Source organism: Staurois parvus, unplaced genomic scaffold (genome assembly GCF_062004578.1).
Source record: "Staurois parvus isolate SC_StPar_1 unplaced genomic scaffold, SC_StPar_1.0 ptg000092l, whole genome shotgun sequence".
Taxonomy (NCBI): domain Eukaryota; kingdom Metazoa; phylum Chordata; class Amphibia; order Anura; family Ranidae; genus Staurois; species Staurois parvus.
Window position 1 is genome coordinate 62,424 of NW_028317888.1, and position 20,829 is coordinate 83,252.

General features: G+C 45.9%; 2 protein-coding genes across 2 annotated transcripts in view; both read left to right on the top strand.

Annotated features, from left to right (window-relative positions):
• The first annotated feature begins 5,767 nt into the window (after positions 1 to 5,767).
• Positions 5,768 to 20,829, top strand: part of LOC149468086 (uncharacterized) — a 37,365-nt gene continuing 22,303 nt past the window's right edge. Inside the window, exon 1 of the mRNA XM_089670642.1 lies at positions 5,768 to 6,376. Within this exon, the coding sequence (XP_089526768.1) occupies positions 5,796 to 6,376 (581 nt within the window). The 5' untranslated portion in view covers positions 5,768 to 5,795. The remainder of the gene's footprint in view (positions 6,377 to 20,829) is intronic.
• Positions 6,442 to 17,746, top strand: LOC149468087 (uncharacterized). The gene is made up of 3 exons (XM_089670632.1): positions 6,442 to 7,394; positions 16,586 to 16,649; positions 17,557 to 17,746. The coding sequence occupies exons 1-3, from the start codon at positions 7,275 to 7,277 to the stop codon at positions 17,688 to 17,690; spliced, it is 318 nt and encodes a 105-aa protein (XP_089526758.1). The 5' UTR covers positions 6,442 to 7,274; the 3' UTR covers positions 17,691 to 17,746.

The following is a 20,829-nucleotide window of genomic DNA, read 5'->3' on the forward strand; positions in this document are numbered from 1 at the left end:
TCCACTCCACCACCTTTTCTGCATGTAGTGGTTCAATAATACGGCCAGCACTTGGGCCAATCATGGCTCTTCCTGAGAACTCAGCTGTTATTGGCCGAAGCATTGCACCTGACCTGTGGCCAGGTGCAATGCTTTGGCCAATCACAAAGCATGTTTTACATTGTTTGGGCACGCGGGCAAACTTCCAGCATAATGGTGAACACTCAAATGGCTAATGTTCAAGTTGGTCTTATGTTTGACTCAAACCGTCATCCCATCCCTACTCAAAATATTATTCTCTGTGGATCTACTGCTTCCACTTTACACCTACTTCATTGATCTTGTGGTGTTTGACAGTAAATTAAGAATACTGAACCATGTGCAAATCCATATACAACAAAGTGTTTGTGCTCGGGATGCAGTTCCCTGCAGATCTACTGCTTCCACTTTACACCGCCTTCATGTAGCACTACCTCAGAAGGAGCTGAATGTTGCCCCCGGTTCCCCTTTGCTTTGCCCCACAGCAAGGCAAACACACACACTTCTGCTCGTTGTCTCCAATGACCAGTCTAGGGGATGTTTTGTGTTTGGAGTTTATTGTAGAACTGGGGATAGGGATGGGGAATGTAGTCGGATCCTCCAGAATCAGAACTCTTCACACTGAGGACATCTAGCTGATCTCTTAGTAGAACACTTGTGAAGTCTCGGCTGACAGTAGATAGCAGACTTCTCAGTAACAAATAGCAGCAAGTAGTTGTAGGAGAGCGAAGTCCCATTAGCAGTAGCAATACTTGGACAAGCTCTGCAGAACACTAGGCAGGGCTCCCTTTCTCAGACCCAGGCTGACTATCAAGCACCAGAGGGGTAACAAGCACACAGAGTCCCCCAGATCTCTCAGAGTTTGCACTCACAGGTCCAAGGACAGAATGGTTGCCTCCTTCCAATCTTCCAAGCCACTCTCTCCAGTGACACCAGACAGAGCTTTGGCAGACAGCTCCCCTCAGTCAGCTTACTGTAGAATCAGGGTCACTCTCTCTAACTTCAGGCCCTCAGGTCACCCACAAGGGGCCACATAACAGCAAGTGCCAGGCGAGGCAGCCTGCCTCCAGCCTGGCTGGTGCAATCCTCTCCGAGGAAAGACACTGAACCCATGTGATCTCAGAGTATAAATACCACTCCCAGCATGCAATGGGGCCACCCTCCCCTGCAATTGGCCAGGACTGTATCCATATTCATGCTGGTCATTTGTCTAGCCAATTCCCATGTTCTGGAAGACTCTCATAGCTTCCTGAAGACAGGAAGAACTCAGACCAACTCCAACAGAACCAGAGCAGCATGAGCAGACCTGACTAATCAATCACAGCTCTCTGTAAATCAGAATACCCGACTGAATTTACCTGACAGCCTCTCTGGTGAGCAGAGAAACACAGCTATGCTTTACCTGACTACACATCCTAGACCTGACCAGGAGGGGGCGCTACATTCATTCATCTCATCAGATTTGCTGCTATAGGAAATCATCTCAAATCCTGTGCAAATCCATGGAGACCGACAATATTGTGTGCTCAGTATAGTGTTCTCTGCAAGTCCACCGCTTCCACTTTGCATCTACTTCAATCCACTTATTTTACTCCAAAAATCCACCAATCAGTGAAAAGTTGATAAGGTATGAAAGTGCTCCGCCCTCCAAACTGTGTCAGCTGTAGTGTAGCCCCGCCTTCTTCCACCTCTTGTACACGGGATGGTGAGGGCGCCCCCTAGTAGTGCTTCCCCCTCACCACACCAATAGGACTCCCAGCTTTTCAGCTCCCAGAGTCACAAACATCCTTCACACTCTCCTCATCTCCGATGGTAAAGGAACCGGATCCTCCTCGCTCACTCCTGCAAGTCTGCTGCGGGTTCTGTCAGTCTCCCTCCTAGACTCCGCCTCCAACCGCGATTCCAGCAGGAGCTCCACCTCTAAATACACACTCAGGGAGGAGAGAAAGGGGAACCCGACATCGTGTGACACCTTTTATTACATGGAAATACGATAATCAACGGGACTAATGCAATCACATTTACTGCAAAATCAAAGGGGCCAAAATCCCTCCCCCGAGCAGTCATATATTTCTGTCCCCCTTGGTGGGAGTGGAGGTGACCCCTCTATAAGGATCTACAGTCCATACACACCCAGCACAAGGCCGGGGTCACACTACCAGACGCTTCTTGGGACTGCAGTTCCTCTGAGCTCCACAAGGTGGGGATCTCACTTCTACCCACACAGGAAGTCTCTATGGAAGACAGGAAGTGATGTCAGGTACAGACAGGAAGTGATGTCAGGTACAGACAGGAAGTGATGTCAGGGACAGACAGGAAGTGATGTCAGGTACAGACAGGATGCTCTGGGTGAGAGATGAATCGGGAGGAAGCGGAGAGGTGAATCTGAATCTGGTGTCAGAGGAGGTAATACATAGATGAACCCCTTCAGGGGGAGGAGTTGATGATAATATATTTGCCCCCAAAGCTGGCCTACATGGTTCAGTTTCATCGTTCAGCCAGCGGGATGACCATAAAAACTGAAGTGATTCCCCCATCCACACATTGGAGGTGGATGGGGGAATCCTCCCCACTGCACTCTTGTATTCTGACAATGGGGGTCTCCTCCGCTCTCAGAATACACAGATCAGCACTGAAGCTATTGGCTGCAGCCACTGGGGGAGTGGCTTTTATCCGGCAGTGGCCACACATGGATGGAAATGTGAGCGATCCCTGCTGAACCAGCTGAATTTCCATGGATCTATGGTCACCTTCAGTGACTTCCTCCCCTCCCCCTCATCTCCTTCATGATGGAAGTCATGCTGAGATCATCTCCCATTGGCTGAGCAATATTCTCATTTGTCTCTCAGCTCCTTCTTGCTATTCCTCGTCCTGCCTGTTGTTTCCTTGGATTGATTTTCTGTGTAGTGACCCCGGCTTGGTCTCTTGGATGCGCTCGTCTGTTGCTTGCCCTGACCTTTCTCCTGATTCCTGGATCTCCTCCTCATCTCTCCTCCATATCCTCTTACACAGCTTTTCTCCACACCTGCAGTGACCCTGGGGGGAGGAAACTTGGCACCAGCACACCGCCAAATCCATCCCCACCATTAGGGGCTCTGGAGACAATTGTCTGCTATTTACACTCCGTTCCTCCGCACGTCACCTGATCACATGACAGCTTACTTCTACAGATTCCGGACAGATTTCTGGATGGTAAAGGTCAAAGTTCACTCTTCAGTTTAGGAGAGGTAGGACGCACCCAGGAACAAGGATTTGGTTTGCATGAGAGCCTCATATAGAGGACCCCTCAAATCTCCCCATCCAAATGTCCCTCCATCCAGAGTCTATATGTCCTATGACATCACACTGACCTCACAGCTCCTCCTCCCAATGTCCCTCCATCCAGAGTCAGAGAATCCTATGACATCACACTGACCTCACAGCTCCTCCTCCCAATGTTCCTCCATCTGATATTTTCTGATGCTCTTAGGATGTGGGGTCCCTTGGTATCCTCACATGTAAAGTGGGACTGTTGGTCCTGCGTTGTATGTAATGAAATCAGAATGCTGCAACAAGCCTATACCCTGCGTAGTGTGGGGGTCCTGTGGGGGGGAATTATACCTCAGCCTGAAGTGGGGCTTTAATAAAATGGAGACCTGAATGGAGAGGTGAGGAGGATTCTGGGAATATCATTTGATGTGACTATTTGTGTTCAGATGTAGAGTTTTCCTCCTGTGAAGTCTGGAGATCATATGACATCACATTGCCTCCACCTCCCTCCCTGATAGAAGAGAGAAAGAAGAAGAAGATTCTAGAAGTCACCAGAGAGATCACTGAGCTGCTGACAGGAGAGGTGAGCGGTGCCGGGAATTCTGGGACATTCTCCAGTAACAGACAAGGGATGTGTCTGGATGGTGACTGTATCATTGTGTGTGTCAGGTTCCTATAAGGTGTCAGGGTGTCACTGTCTATTTCTCCATGGAGGAGTGGGAGTATTTAGAAGGACACAAGGATCTCTACAAGGACGTCATGATGGACAATCAGCCCCCCCTCACATCACCGGGTAAGAGGAGACTTTATTGTAAAGGAGAGAGCAGTACGGAGGATCCACCTAGATCCCCCATCATCTGATAAACACATAGAAACAATGGATTCAGTCAGTGTGTGTGTTTCCTACAGATGGATCCAGTCATGGGAACCCACCAGAGACATGTCCCCGTCCTCTGTATTCCCGGGATTCCACACAGGAAGGTCACACCATCCCTCACCATCATCAGGTAGATGAGGAACAATCACTGATAGTATCATTAGGATCTGTACATTATCTGCATTGTTACCATTGATGGCATTTTTATTATATATTCAGAGTGGAAACCTGAGAGATCCTAAAGTTGAGGATAAAGAAGAGATAAAAGAGGAGGAGGATGAGGATGGGGGGATTGAGGAGTCAGAGCTTCTAAGAGAACACAAAGATCTGTACCAGGACACCATGGTGGAGTCATCCAGCTACAGGAACCCACCAGAGAGATGTCCCCGTCCTCTGTATTCCCGGGATTCCACACAGGAAGGTCACACCATCCCTCACCATCATCAGGTAGATGATGACAATTATTGGTAGTTGTGATTTATACACAGCATGTTTGTTACAATGAATGTTTTATTATATCTTTCAGAGTGGAATCCTCGGGGATGATAATATTGATGTTAAAGAAGAGTATAAAGAGGAGGATGAGGAGTATGGAGTGATGGAGGAGTTTTCAGAAGGACACAAGGATATGATGGAGCCACCTAATACCAGGAACCCACCAGAGAGATGTCCCCGTCCTCTGTATTCCCGGGATTCCACACAGGAAGGTCACACCATCCCTCTCTATTACAAGGTTGGTGGGATGGAGCATCTAGAACATGGATTCATGGAGACAATGTGTGGAGTTCTTTTATGTGACCTTATATTTACAGATGATATTTTCTCTAATTTTCTTGGTTCAGAGTGAAGATCTGATAGACATCAAAGTTGAGGTTAAAGAAGAAGAAGAGGCGTATGTGAGGGATGATCAGCAGTCTATGGAGGAGGATGGAATAACGGGGACATTTATAGAGGAGGACACTCCTACAGAGATCAGCACAGGTGGGTCATGAACGCTAAATCCATTCCTCCACCCATACTTGTCATGCTTTCCTTCACATTGATCCAGCATCGGGTTTTGCCTCCTGTCTGTTCCTACCTATCCCCCCTGAACCTAGGTGTTATTAAGCCTTTACATTTGTGTATTAGTGTTTGAGAAACGTGTCTTCATGTGGACCCTTTGGACCCTTAAACAGAAAGTGATAATGAGGGAGGAGTCAATACCCCAATGATGGTGGTCTTCAGAATCAGTCCAGTCTTCATCTTGGTTGTTCTCCCCCCATCCTCACTCTCTGACCTCTGGTGGGGCTCAGCCCCGCTGTTCTTCATGTCTAAATCATGGACTAAATAAGGAAGTGCAGTACTTCTTGTGTTGGGAAGATGGTGATGAGTGATAGAGGGGGTGGGGACCCTCGTCCTATAATCCCCTCATCACTGTCCCTCCTATAAAAGACAGTTCTGGTTGTTTCTTCACTCTCTGACTAAGGTCCATGAATAAAGAAATGACCTGGTAGGAGATCAGAGGAGCCATTTCCTAGTTCCCTTGAGGGTGGAATTGTAAGCTCCTCAGAGACCAAGCTGCCTGATGTGGGCGGAGTCCTGGTTTGGGGAAACCAATCAGCTCCTGTCTAGTAATCCTCTTTATCTTTGTATTTTAGTCCATGGCCGGGAGATGAGGAAAACCTCCGAGGATTGTCTCACTTTGTCTCCAGACTGGAAAGTAGAAGATGAGGACATCACACAGTATAGTCCAGGAGAAAACCCGGCTCCCTCCAATGTCCATCCGGCACCACCCAGTGTAGATGGACCATCGGATTCCTCGTATCCTGAGGAACCTCAGACTGTGCGGGACCGGGCCGGCCTTCCAACAGGGAAGAGCTTTCCCTGTACTGAGTGTGGGAAATGTTTTTCAGATAAGTCTAATCTTTACAGACATAAGAAATTGCACACTGGGGACAAGCCACATTCCTGCCCTCAGTGTGGGAAATGTTTTTCACAGAAGCCCCATCTTTACATACATCAGAGATCTCACACGGGGGAGAAGCCTTATTCCTGTTCTGAGTGCGGGAAATGTTTTTCTCAGATGTCCCATCTTTACACACATCAGAGATTGCACACTGGACAGAAGCCGTATTCCTGTCCTGAGTGCGGGAAATGTTTTTCAGGGAGATCCGGCCTTAACACACATCAGAGATTTCATACAGGAGAAAAGCCATATTCTTGTTCTGAGTGCGGGAAATGTTTTTTGCAGAAGTCCGATCTTTACAGACATCAGAGAACTCACACGGGGGAGAAGCTACTTTCCTGTCCTGAGTGAAGGTAATGTTTTTCACAGAAGCCCCATCTATATAAACATCAGAGATGTCAAACAGGGCTGAAGTCACTTTCCTTTCCTGATTGAGGGAAATGTTCCTCACTGAAGTCCTGTCTTCCTGTACATCAGGGGTCACACACAACCCTGGAGGTGTATTAGTGCCTTGAGTGCGGGAAATGTCTTCTAGATGAATGTTGCTGGACATCCCAGCTCTCATGTGGGGAAGAAGCACACCCTGATATACACCTCAGATATACTCCATGGCTGATCTTCATCATGGAAGAAACAGTTGATAAGGAGATGAGAGGTCCCCAAAGACATGGATGAAGTGTGGGACCGGGTTGATAGGAGAAGAATAAAAATGGAGTCCTGACCTTTCATTGGCTGAGTACATTTTTTTTCAAACATTCTATATTGAGTTTTCTAAAGAGATATACAAAGAAACAATATGTCTGGGGTGAAAGAGGAGACAAGCACCTCATACTTCTTGCCATGACTTCTGAATAAAAGATAAATCACAGTAACCAATGAAATAATTATAATCTCTCCAATAAAGAAAGAGGAAGGAATCTTCTGGCAGGAACTGACCTGGAGGTGTGACCGGGTGTGATACCTGATCAGAAAACATGGATGGACTCTCTCCTGAGACTTTGTTCCCAACTCCAATAAGTGAGAGGAGCAGAATGTCATAATGTTCCTAGATGTCATGATAAAGCCAAGGAAGTAAGGTTGGGCCATGAGTGCGCACAGACACATCAGGAGAGCAAAAGAATGACAACGTCATGAACCAGAAAACCAAGATATACACGGCCAGATGGGGAGCAAGTAACACCTGTTATGTATGCGTGTCCTCAATGCGTGTTCCATACACGGCTGTCTGATCTCTACAATGTAACCACCTTCACCAACCCATCCATAGAAGTAAAAGAAGACAACATAGAGGATTGCTCCAAGGATGTAAGTGTTGCTGCAATAAAAGTGTCCCATCTATTATGGAAATGTTTGACTGAGGCTTGGTTGTTGAGCTCCATGTCTAACTTCTCTCTGTAAATCAGAAGACGTAGATCTTTTTAGTGTCTGTGATGGTGGGGACAAGGTGATAGTCCATTTCTTAGGAATAGCCCTGTGGGCCACCAGGAAACATAATAATATCCACTGCAAGCTCCTGCGGGATTTGTGGATGTGGGTTTTCTGAGCTGAATGGAGAGTTGTAGAAGAACTGGGTCCATGGGGAGTGAGCAGCCACAAACTCCTGAGATGTAGGCTAACACTTGTTCCCAAAAGGTTGAGATGCGGGGCCATTCCTGAAATCGGTGGAAGAGAGAGGGCGGTGCTCACTACATAGTGGATTTGTGGAGAGTTCTTAGTGGATAGAAATGGGATGATGGCCCCAAGGAAGAGTTTACATTGAGACTCTCCAGGATTCATTCACCACAAGCCTTTGCACTTTGTTCTATCCTTCCAGTATGTTGCCCCCCCGTTCTCTCCCGGTATGACCTTGCTCCAAGATTTCACAGATGTGGGATGTAGTGGTTTAGTAAAGAGAGAGTGTAAAGGTCGATATATGTCAGATATGGAGTATTTCCATTCCTGTAGGAAGCGATCCAATATGGAAGTTTGAAAACGTTGCTTGGCTGGGCAGCACCAGTTTATACAACCTGAGAGGTGTAGGTAGTAGAGAGAGGGGTGGCTTGGCAGGTCATAAGTTGATGCAAGGGTTGGGAAAGATTTCAAAGTTCCTGATAGTTCAAATATGTGTCATACAGGGAGGCAACGCAGGAGAGCCCCTTAGAACTCCAAATGTTGAAAGCCGCATATTGAACAGCTTGTGGAAACATTGTAATGCCTCTTATGGGCAAATATTGGGAGACATGGGGTGACAGGCCCAGTTTGCTCTGTATGTCCCTCCATGTAAGAATCAGATCCCGTATCAGAAGGTTGTGTTGAATACATGTGGGGAACAATTATATTTTGCAATGCAGGAGAGCAGCTAAGTCATATGGTTGCCCCACTGCCAACTCCAAATCATAATTACTGTATGAGGAAGCCTGAAGTATCCAATCTGTCCCTATACACAATAAACAGACAAGGTCATACAATGGAATATTGGGAAAGTTTGTTCCACCCTCTTTTTTTGCTCCCCCTGTTTAAGCAGTAACAGAATTGTTTGAAGAGGGTACAATAGGGGAGCAAAGCTCACCATTTTGAACAGGTGGCATCCCCCAAAAAGCGATAGGAGAAGGTACATCCATGTTTCCATCTCATTTCCTATTTTAGATATCAGTGGAGGGTAGTAATGATAGACCGAGGATGGCTCCTTCCCTATCGTAATGCCTGAATATGTGATCTGAACATTTGCTACGTGAAGAGAGACTGCTGGGCCCAGGGAAGGGTGTTGGTTCGAGAAAAGGAAAGTATTCCACTCTTAGCAGAATTGATTGGAAGGCCAGAGCACTGTAGGAGGCTTGTGAAGACCTGATGGAGAATGTGAATATCTGCCACAGGATCTGCCATAAAAAATAATATCATCAGCAAATAGGACTGCACAGAGTTCTTCTTGACCTGTCTGAATCCCATGTATTGGGGCTCTGGAGGAAAGGTAACGGGAGAAAGGTTCCAGGGCAAGGTTGAAAAGAAGAGGTGAAGGGGGGGCAACCCTGGTGAGTACCCTTCGTGCAGCAATATTTCACCTGATATGAGACCTGCAGCTACCACCCTGGGTGAAGGTGCAGAATCCATACTGCTGAAAAGCCCATCAGAAGAACCAGAGCAAGCCAATGATAGCTGACATTATCCAAGACTTTTCCAGCATCCAATGTAATAATAGCTCGATCCTCAGACGGGTGTACCTTGCCTTGTTCCAGCACTGCAATAACTTTCTGAATGTTGGAAGCCACTGGTCTACCATTAATAAAGCCAGCCTGGGCAGTATGCATAAGGGAGGGTAATACTGCAGCCAAGAGGGATGCTACTATTTCAGAGAGTATTTTAGTGTCCACATTTAGGAGGGATAGGAGTCGGTATGCCTCCGGTTCAGTTGGGTCCTTGCCCTTATTAGAAATCAGTTTTATATAGTCTTGGTGACCCATTGGAAGGTATGGCCCCCCTCCCAAACCTCGTTATATACTGTCAGTAGCTGAGGGATGAAGAGAGTCCATCATCTTATACAATGCTGGTGTGTAGCCATCAGGACCAGGTGATTTCCCACTAGGTAAGCCTTTAATCACCTCAGACTCTTCCTTTAATGAAATAGGGACATTTACAGATTGCAGGTGGGAGGGGCCAATAGTGAGTAAATGAAGTGAGTCTAGGAATGTTGTGGTCACCTCAAGGTCTTGGATCTAGATATAGAGCGGCACAAATATCTTCCAGTATTTTATTGGTTTCTTCTGAGGAGGAGACAAGGGCAGCAGAAGTATCCTTTAGGGAGGCTACATGAGTTGGTTGGAGAGACCCTTTGCTTACCCACCTTATCACCATATTTACACAATTGTGAATCAGCATAGGAACAATTTACTGTATATGATTACCCAGCCGAGTCCTTCCTGTGTTAGCGCCTCCACTCTGCTACCCAGCCGAGTCCTTCCTGTGTTAGCGCCTCCACCCTGCTACCCAGCCGAGTCCTTCCTGTGTTAGCGCCTCCACTCTGCTACCCAGCCAAGTCCTTCCTGTGTCAGCGCCTCCACTCTGCTACCCAGCCAAGTCCTTCCTGTGTTAGCACCTCCACTCTGCTACCCAGCCGAGTCCTTCCTGTGTTAGCGCCTCCACTCTGCTACCCAGCCGAGTCCTTCCTGTGTTAGCGCCTCCACTCTGCTACCCAGCCAAGTCCTTCCTGTGTTAGCGCCTCCACTCTGCTACCCAGCCGAGTCCTTCCTGTGTTAGCGCCTCCACTCTGCTACCCAGCCGAGTCCTTCCTGTGTTAGCGCCTCCACTCTGCTACCCAGCCACGTCCTTCCTGTGTTAGCGCCTCCACTCTGCTACCCAGCCGAGTCCTTCCTGTGTTAGCGCCTCCACTCTGCTACCCAGCCGAGTCCTTCCTGTGTTAGCGCCTCCACTCTGCTACCCAGCCACGTCCTTCCTGTGTTAGCGCCTCCACTCTGCTACCCAGCCAAGTCCTTCCTGTGTTAGCGCCTCCACTCTGCAAACCCGGGAGATGTTCACCTGTCCTTCACTCCAGGCCAGAACCCCCAAAAATCCCCCCTGTACCCATCTCAGGCTCTCTCCTTCCATTCACAGGGCTTTTCAGAGGACATCTGACAGGGAATGAGGACATGTTATTACCACCCCCCACCACCTGATATCACCCTACAATGACACTACCACATTGTAATTGTGCACATTGTACGTAGTGGTGGTGTGGCCCAATTGAGCCCAGTGGGGGAGCTTAAAAAGAGGTGCTGCTTGTCAGACTCTGCACCCCGAGTTAATAATGCTGCAGACACGGCCTGTTAATAGCCCCATCTGGCTGTTATTTTACAGTTCGAGGGCAGAAACACTGTGGCTCAGCTGTCCATTTTTACCACCCCCAAAAGCCAACTGAAAGAGACCAATCTCATGAGCAGTGGTATCTAAAATAAATTGAATAATTAGCGCTAACTATGGTGAAATGGAAACAAAAAATTAGAATTAAATAATGTAGCCGCTAGTGCACACAACCCATGTCTCAGTGCGGCAAATTATACATTCATAATGTGAAGTGAAAAAATGCTGCGCTACATGAAACAATGGCACAATCCTTATATAACCAAAAAACAAAGTGAAAAAATAAAAAAATATATATTAGAAGATAAAATAGTTGAAAAAATATTAATATTGAAAATGTTATTTATATATATATATACAAAAAATAAAGAATATTTTTAAGTATGAATCAAACAAAAGTCATTCAAAAAATCAAGTACAATCAATAAAGTGTTCATTCAGTGAACCTTCCTTTGGATAATGAAAAATATGTGCATCTGTCATCAATTTCTGTGCAGAGAAATCCTCCACCATGTATCTGCTCACCGTCCTCCGCCATGTATCTGCTCACCATCCTCCACCATGTATCTGCTCACCATCCTCCACCATGTATCTGATCACCCTCCTCCACCATATATCTGCTCACCATCCTCCATCATGTATCTGCTCACCATCCTCCACCATGTATCTGCTCACCATCCTCCACCATGTATCCGCTCACCATCCTCCACCATGTATCCGCTCACCATCCTCCACCATGTATCCGCTCACCATCCTCCACAATGTATCTGCTCACCATCCTCCACCATGTATCTGCTCACCATCCTCCACAATGTATCTGCTCACCATCCTCCACCATGTATCTGCTCACCATCCTCCACCATGAATCTGCTCACCATCCTCCACCATGAATCTGCTCACCATCCTCCACCATGTATCCGCTCACCATCCTCCACCATGTATCCGCTCACCATCCTCCACCATGTATCCGCTCACCATCCTCCACCATGAATCTGCTCACCATCCTCCACCATGAATCTGCTCACCATCCTCCACCATGTATCTGCTCACCATCCTCCACCATGTATCTGCTCACCATCCTCCACCATATATCTGCTCACCTCACGCAGTGTGACCGCACATTATACGATGTTACGGTCAAACTGCAATTTTGGTCCCATATGGACTCAGAAGATCAGCTTGCTGAATGAAGACTCCAAAGTAATCTCCCTCCTGATAAGCGTCTTTGTATCAGCCGTATTCCTCATTAATAAGAACTCCACATGGTGCTTTATCCTTTTATACTTTTATTCATCAATTACACATAAGAAATGCCCTCACGTTCCGGAGGTGTATATTGCACCATGTATGATGAACATCCAGTGATGTACTGATCAGACACAAGGTGGCAGTATCATCTCAGCAGCAGAGTCCTGCACATGCTCAGAACAGACACCATCCATCGGGGAGGAGTGTGCAGATGACGCCATGATGTTGCCATTCATCGGGACAGCGGTTGTAGTACTCTCTAACCGGCTCTTGGAAGGACATTACAGCAGGCAATAGCATTCACTAAGGGGCCCCGTGCTTTGCCTTACATCACATGATGGATGGTGTCTGTTCTGAGCATGTGCAGGACTCTGCTACTGAGATGATACTGCCACCTTGTGTCTGATCAGTACATCACTGGATGTTCATCATACATGGTGCAATATACACCTCCGGAACGTGAGAGTATTTCTTATGTGTAATTGATGAATAAAAGTATAAAAGGATAAAGCACCATGTGGAGTTCTTATTAATGAGGAATACGGCTGATACAAAGACGCTTATCAGGAGGGAGCTTACTTTGGAGTCTTCATTCAGCAAGCTGATCCTCTGAGTCCATATGGGACCAAAAGTGCAGTTAGACGGTAACATTGTACAATGTGCGGTCACACTGCGTGAGGTGAGCAGATACATGGTGGAGGGTGGTGAGCAGATACATGGTGGAGGATGGTGAGCAGATACATGGTGGAGGATGGTGAGCAGATACATGGCGGAGGATGGTGAGCAGATACACGGTGGAGGATGGTGAGCAGATATATGGTGGAGGATGGTGAGCAGATATATGGTGGAGGATGGTGAGCAGATATATGGTGGAGGATGGTGAGCAGATACCTGGCGGAGGATGGTGAGCAGATACATGGTGGAGGATGGTGAGCAGATACATGGTGGAGGATGGTGAGCAGATATATGGTGGAGGATGGTGAGCAGATATATGGTGGAGGATGGTGAGCAGATACATGGTGGAGGATGGTGAGCAGATATATGGTGGAGGATGGTGAGCAGATACACGGTGGAGGATGGTGAGCAGATACATCGCGGAGGATGGTGAGCAGATACATGGCGGAGGATGGTGAGCAGATACATGGTGGAGGATGGTGAGCAGATACATGGCGGAGGATGGTGAGCAGATACATGGCGGAGGATGATGAGCAGATACATGGTGGAGGATGGTGAGCAGATACATGGCAGAGGATGGTGAGCAGATACATGGCGGAGGATGATGAGCAGATATATGGTGGAGAATGGTGAGCAGATACATGGTGGAGGATGTCTCTGCACGGGAATTGATGACAGATGCACATATATTTTTTGTTATCCAAAGGAGGGTTCACTGAATGAACACTTTATTGATTGAACTTGATTTTTTGAATGACTTGTTTGATTCATGCTTAAAAATATTTTTTATTTTTTGTGTGATTTTTGTTTATATAAATTATTTTATTTTTTTTATTTCAATATTAATAGTTTTTCTACTATTTTTTATTCTAATATATATATTTATATTTTTTTTTCACTTTGTTTTTTGGTTATATAATGGATTGTGCCATTGTTTCATGTAGCGCAGCATTTTTTCACTTCACATGATGATCATCAATGGACAGCCAGAGACTATGTCAGCATTGTAGGATATGAGCAGCTTGCTGCAGTGTGGGTGCCAACAAGTGGCCATATGAGTGTACAAATGAATATAAAACATATATAACTCGTGACTTCTGTGGTGCATCCACGGTTGGAGAACCGGAAAAAAGTTCGTGACTCTTGTGTTGGACAAGCTGAAAGAAGTTTGCACTAACCAGATATCTCAGCACATGGAGCATGGAGTAATTAAGACCTACTCCTGGTACTCTGAAAGGAAGCCACTGGAAGGGATGATGTCATCTGATATCTCGCCACTAGATGTCATGTTCCCAGGACAGCAGGAGGATGATTCCAGAGATGCACATCAGCCAATAAGGAAATGAATCCAGCAAGCCAGCCAGCAACACACAGGAGACCAAGAGGAACCAGGCACCTTCAAAAAGCCCAGGCTCCCTCCAAAAAAGAGAGCCACAGGCCAGAAGCTTTGATAGTGTAGTATTGCATTTATTATGTAGTAATTCACAATGATAAGAAAAACCACACTTACAAATAAAGGTCACAGGAACAAGGGGCAGCTAACAGGTGTGTCCAGACAGTGGGGGGGCACCTCCCTGACGCGTTTCGTGTCACACACACGTTTTCAAAGGGGGTGCATTGCAGGAAAATCGATCATTTTTATAATCCGCGGTGCGCATGCGCAGTACGCACCGGTGACGTCATTGCGGTAAAGCCGCGCATGCGCAGTACGCTCATACGGCGGCCATTTTCTTGAAGAACAGTGCAGATGGACAGAAGAAGGTGAAACCCATGTTAAGGGACACAGATGGGGACAATCAAATATATGAAGCCATTAGCTTGCAATGGGGCAAAAAAAGAACACTAATCCTGTGTGCAGAGAATATATAGTTATTAAGGCATGGGGAAATAACTATAAAAATTGTCTCTGCGGACATGGCTCACAAAATTGCCTATAATAACATACATAAATATGCATATACGTTATTGTGATGGGAACTATTCAGACAGGTATTACACCCGGTGAATAAACAAATAAGCATAACGCAGGAACATAGGGTAAGTGATTAATAACGGAACCCGTCATATATGCAGCATGACCATGCATATCAAACATTCCCCAAACTGCGCCATATGTACCTGGGTCTTACTAGCAAAGACAAACTGTGGAGTCATTTGCTAGTTTTAATTTTATGTATATATTGTGGTCACATGCGTTTTTGTATCGTTAGACGTTTGTCTATTATATCTCAGTATGACTCCACAGTTTGTCTTTGCTAGTAAGACCCAGGTACATATGGCGCAGTTTGGGGAATGTTTGATATGCATGGTCATGCTGCATATATGACGGGTTCCGTTATTAATCACTTACCCTATGTTCCTGCGTTATGCTTATTTGTTTATTCACCGGGTGTAATACCTGTCTGAATAGTTCCCATCACAATAACGTATATGCATATTTATGTATGTTATTATAGGCAATTTTGTGAGCCATGTCCGCAGAGACAATTTTTATAGTTATTTCCCCATGCCTTAATAACTATATATTCTCTGCACACAGGATTAGTGTTCTTTTTTTGCCCCATTGCAAGCTAATGGCTTCATATATTTGATTGTCCCCATCTGTGTCCCTTAACATGGGTTTCACCTTCTTCTGTCCATCTGCACTGTTCTTCAAGAAAATGGCCGCCGTATGAGCGTACTGCGCATGCGCGGCTTTACCGCAATGACGTCACCGGTGCGTACTGCGCATGCGCACCGCGGATTATAAAAATGATCGATTTTCCTGCAATGCACCCCCTTTGAAAACGTGTGTGTGACACGAAACGCGTCAGGGAGGTGCCCCCCCACTGTCTGGACACACCTGTTAGCTGCCCCTTGTTCCTGTGACCTTTATTTGTAAGTGTGGTTTTTCTTATCATTGTGAATTACTACATAATAAATGCAATACTACACTATCAAAGCTTCTGGCCTGTGGCTCTCTTTTTTGGAGGGAGCCTGGGCTTTTTGAAGGTGCCTGGTTCCTCTTGGTCTCCTGTGTGTTGCTGGCTGGCTTGCTGGATTCATTTCCTTATTGGCTGATGTGCATCTCTGGAATCATCGTCCTGCTGTCCTGGGAACATGACATCTAGTGGCGAGATATCAGATGACATCATCCCTTCCAGTGGCTTCCTTTCAGAGTACCAGGAGTAGGTCTTAATTACTCCATGCTCCATGTGCTGAGATATCTGGTTAGTGCAAACTTCTTTCAGCTTGTCCAACACAAGAGTCACGAACTTTTTTCCGGTTCTCCAACCGTGGATGCACCACAGAAGTCACGAGTTATATATGTTTTATATTCATTTGTACACTCAATTTAGAACAATTGTATGTTATCAGGTTTCTGTGGATCTTGAGACCTGTTTATAAGCGCTGCATATTTTATGACATATTATCCGAAGTGTTCTGAGGTTTACTTTCTATGCTAGCAGCTTTACTAACAATATCTTTATAATCCATACACTTATTTGATTAATTACTAGACACCTAGCGCTGTTATACTCCAATTTTTAAGTGGCCATATGAAATTGGCCTTAAGCCCTTCTGGTTCTGGTCATCTAGTTTAGTAACCCAAACTGAAAGAGGACTTTGCTATGTTGGTTAGGGCTAGGACTTACTACCAGGGCCTGTACTATGTGACTGTTTAACATCCATGTGTTTCTTGAATGTCAGGGCTCGCATCTTTACTGTGTCTTTTTTTTACTCTTCACGTATTTGTACCTCAGAATGCCCGGGGTGCTATGGGGGAGCTCCAGCCCCCTCTGGATGCAGAGGCCAGCGTCCCTGAAGGTCAGTTTCTAAACTGCTTACACATATGCACATGTAATGTATGTAGAAGACTTCCCCTCCCCTTACTTGTCTCCATTGGTTGGCCTCATCCTGAGTTTCGGATGCCCCCCAAAGAAATAAAACATTCACACTAAACAACACATCAGGCAGATAGGGGCTTAATCTTCACACTTAGACCTGACAGCTGAGTTGGTCTACATAGGAATACATTAAAGTGTTTTTCTAATTAAGAAAGGACAATAAACCAAGAATATGACACAATAGTCAAGCACTAACCTGACACTCCAGTGAGCAAAAACCTGCTTCTCAAGTAACAAGTGTTTGTTCCACTCTGGTCTCTCCACCATCTTAAATAATCACTCTAATAGATGCAGCTGACACATCCAGCTTCCTGGGAGATGGACCGCCTCCCTTCAAGGACACACCTGGTTAATCACACTGCCAGATCTATAGGAATCTCTGGACCTGTGTGGAGGGAGTTGGGCCACTACCCTCCAATAGGCTCACAGAATTTGCTCAGCTCTGTGCTCTGGCTGTGTATAATGTGTGTAGGGATCCCCCCCCTGCAGCTAATAGAAAGCTAGGATAGATGTCTTTGGGAACTCTGTGGAGGAGATAGGTGTGACAAAGTCATCTGTTGTCTTTACTGATGAGATTGCCCTTTTCACTGTTGCCTACAGATATATTTGCAGTCAGTGAGCAAACACTTTAATCTAGGCCTAAGGATTCCAAGCTCACTCCCTGGGCCATGAAATCCTCCCAGGCAAGAAATGTAAGTTCTGTGTTCCAGTTATGAGGTGACAACAGCATAGAGTGCTTTCAGGATAATAGACAAAGGTAGACAAGTATTGCATGCTGTTGTTGGTTTTTATTACAGCTAATACATTTTGTTTGGCTTTTTCTACAGTGTTCCCCAATCCAGACATTCATGGCCTCCTGTGCTGGGTGTGCCGACACATCCAGACCCTGGAGCAAGCCTTGGAGGTGGACCCAGCCGAGGACCAGCCTGGACTTGTGGTCTATATTAAGCAATATTTTTAGTTTTTTGGTTTTTAGATTTTTATAAATTTGTAAATAAATGTTCTATTTCTCTTGGACAGTGCCCTGTGTTGTGGCCTTCTTCAGCCTTTGCAGGTCGGCAATCTTCTTCATTGCAGTTGGAGCTGATCTGCATGTCCCTAAAGCATTGCAGGACTCTGCTAGCTCCAGCTGCACTGGACAATCTTGCTTACCTGGAATTTCTGGTAATGTCCAAACGAAGTGTTTTCTGGCAAGTCCAGCTTTAGGACTGTAGCAGATAGGATTGCATGTTTCCGAGAGGTAAACCAGCTCCTTCCATCCTAAGCTGGGATACATAAAGATTGAAGTTGTCTGCTTGCTGTCTGCAGCTACTCCCAATCTTGGTTTGCTTCCTCTTGTGAAATGCTGCAACACTTTACACAGAACACTCCATTCACGTTACATTGTTCACGTTTGGAGTAGCTCTTCATTCCATCCAGGGACTTCTACATAGCTTGGTGGAGTGGAGTTGTGCAGACTGCCAAAAGGGGGGTGCAGCCAAGTAGACAATGTGTGGTGGGATCCTGTGGCCCAACTCTGTCAAGATGTCTCCCATCACCTCATCTCTAGTTGGGATTGGCATTACACAGAAGTCACATGACTTGAAAGCTGCTCTTGGATGGACTATCAGTTATGGATGAGACCAGTTACATGCAATGTCCCCCAGAAAAGAAGGGGCCCTAATGGGCAAATTGTCTATCTGCTCACCACACACCACTTGGATCCAACTTTTGCTCATTCACATGTCAGTGTTTTGACAACAAGAGGTGGGGAGGTAATGAAGTGAGGAACAAGTGTCCACTGGGCACATAAATTCCATAGGCACACACGTCTAGAATCAGGCAGCTAAAGATCCTATGCTCCCCAACCAATCTCGGGGCAAGATGTCACACGGGGTGTAAAGCAAACTTAGTCTGGGTCCAGTTAGTCCAGCATAATGATAGTCCAAACAACAGAAGGCCTTCTTCTTATTTTCTTATTAAAGTGTGTAACACACAGCACAAGGGTACAGTAGGACAGGGGGCTCGTCTGACACCAAACACTAGGTCATGTTCTTGTTCCACCCCTAGGACCAGGTATTGGTGAATGCCTTTCCCTGACACATTACACTGGATCAGCATTTGACCGAAATGAATGGTTTGGCATCTTTCCCCAGACTGATACCTTCCTGCTGATTTGTCACATGCACATCACTTCCTCCAGCTCCTGACTAAGCAAGGATCCAAAAAAAGTAAGTTACACATCACGTTGCCAAGTCCTGCCCAGCCAGGAACGGAGTTATACTCTAAATGGGTGACTCATTAGGGAGAACATCTTTAGCATCTCTTACCGGATGTTCAGGCAACTCAGGTGGAGGTGACGGCATTTCACACAAGTTTGGAGTGCCTGAACTTCCCTGCACCACAAAACAAAAAAAATGCATGACATTTCCCAAATACACATGTAACATGCATTTGTACATCCCCCACCCCATTACAGCAGTTCCTGTACCCCAACATCAGATGCAGATTCTTCTCCCACTCCAACAGCTGGGGCCTCCAGGGGCAAAAGATGATCTGCAAATAGAGTTCAAGATGCTGATTAGTAACAGATACTAGTTAGGCTGTATGTATGATGTGACATTTGTGACCAAGGTTTGAGGGATTGCTCATTGGTATGTTCTTCACCCAAGTTTATCCAGACAAATAGGACACTGGCAGCCACAGCCCAGGAGACTGTTTGGGAGTAGAAAGAGGCATGGTAAGGCTCAGGAGCAGGGGCCACAAGAATGAGGGGCCACCTTTCCTGCCAAACAAGGAGGCAGATGTGTTAGGATGGCTCCATTATGCCCATAAGCTACTGCAGCCATTTTGACCATGGGCTTCAAACATTAAAGCAAAATATATAACATTTGTCGTTAAGGCAACATTCCAAAAAGGAGTCAATAGGTTATAGAAGGGTCACCCAGGGCAAAAAATGGGTCGACACAAATATAAATGTTCCCCAAAATATTTCCAAAGCCAAACGCATGTAAATGCATCCAAAAGAATTGTTGATATAACTGTGGATCTGAGGAGACCAAGAGCAATGCATCCAAAACTCCTTTAATCACTTTTAAACCGCAGGTCTCCTGCAAACTCAATGTGAAAAAGAAAATAATGAACTCATGTGGCAGTCTCAGAATATCCAAAAACATTAAACAGCCTTGCCAGACGATTGGAAGCTGAGCTACAAAGGGCGGGACTACTCAATATTGAACCCTACGGACTAAGACTGGGATGCCATTCAAGTTCATGTGTGTGGAAAGGAAGTCATCCCAGCAGTGTTGGCAATATAGTGTATTTGTCAATGAACAATAGATTAGTCTTTATGATGCCTTTTGGGCTTTAGGTAACTTAAATCCTGAGATACTCGGTGGATAAGTCTGGCAAAGGGATAGATCTTCCTGCTAGTCATGTGATGTGCCAAAACGAAGCAGTCTAATTTTTTTACATGAGAGGTCAAAAGCATTATTTAGATTCATTTGTTTTTGGGGGGGAGGGCCCTGTAAAATGATTTGCCCCTGAGAATTCCTTTTTTGGGACTTAGAAAATTGACATTTTTGTGTGATTTTATTTGGGATCTGGCTGGGTTTTTGGACTCCGGGAAAATGGCCCCAAGAATACTCAGTCATGGTATGTATTTGATTTGGCCTCTACATTTGGAGCAATGGGAAAATGGTTGCCGTCAATTGGAACTTGACAATTGGGTGAGTAGCTACATTTCTTGATGTTGACCTCAAGTTTTACTATGCTGAAGTCCCAGATCACATGCTTCTGGTAGATCCCTACCTTCCATATCTGCTACTGGTTCCTGGCTTGCTCACTTCCTGGTGACATGATCCTGAGAACTGCGACCTGGTACTAACACCAGCAAAATCCATCTCCACCATTAGGAGCTCTGGTGATACCAGTTAGTACTTAGACCCCGCACCTCAGGTGAGCCCGCGTCATTCCCAGGGGGACCTGCCTGTGTACCTATCCTGCTGGTTTCAGGTAAGCCTTACACTGCTGGTCTTTGATCCTGACCCCTGATCGTGACAACGGAAATAGATCGTATCCATAGAGCTCTGGTCTTTGATCCTGACCCCTGATCGTGACAA

Bases quoted from the DNA above. Each gene is read 5' to 3' on its own strand.
- LOC149468087 (XM_089670632.1), top strand. From the start codon at position 7,275: ATGTATGCGTGTCCTCAATGCGTGTTCCATACACGGCTGTCTGATCTC. The intron at 7,395-16,585 runs GTAAGTGTTGCT...TTTGTACCTCAG, and splicing joins TAGAGGATTGCTCCAAGGAT to AATGCCCGGGGTGCTATGGG. The intron at 16,650-17,556 runs GTCAGTTTCTAA...CTTTTTCTACAG, and splicing joins AGAGGCCAGCGTCCCTGAAG to TGTTCCCCAATCCAGACATT.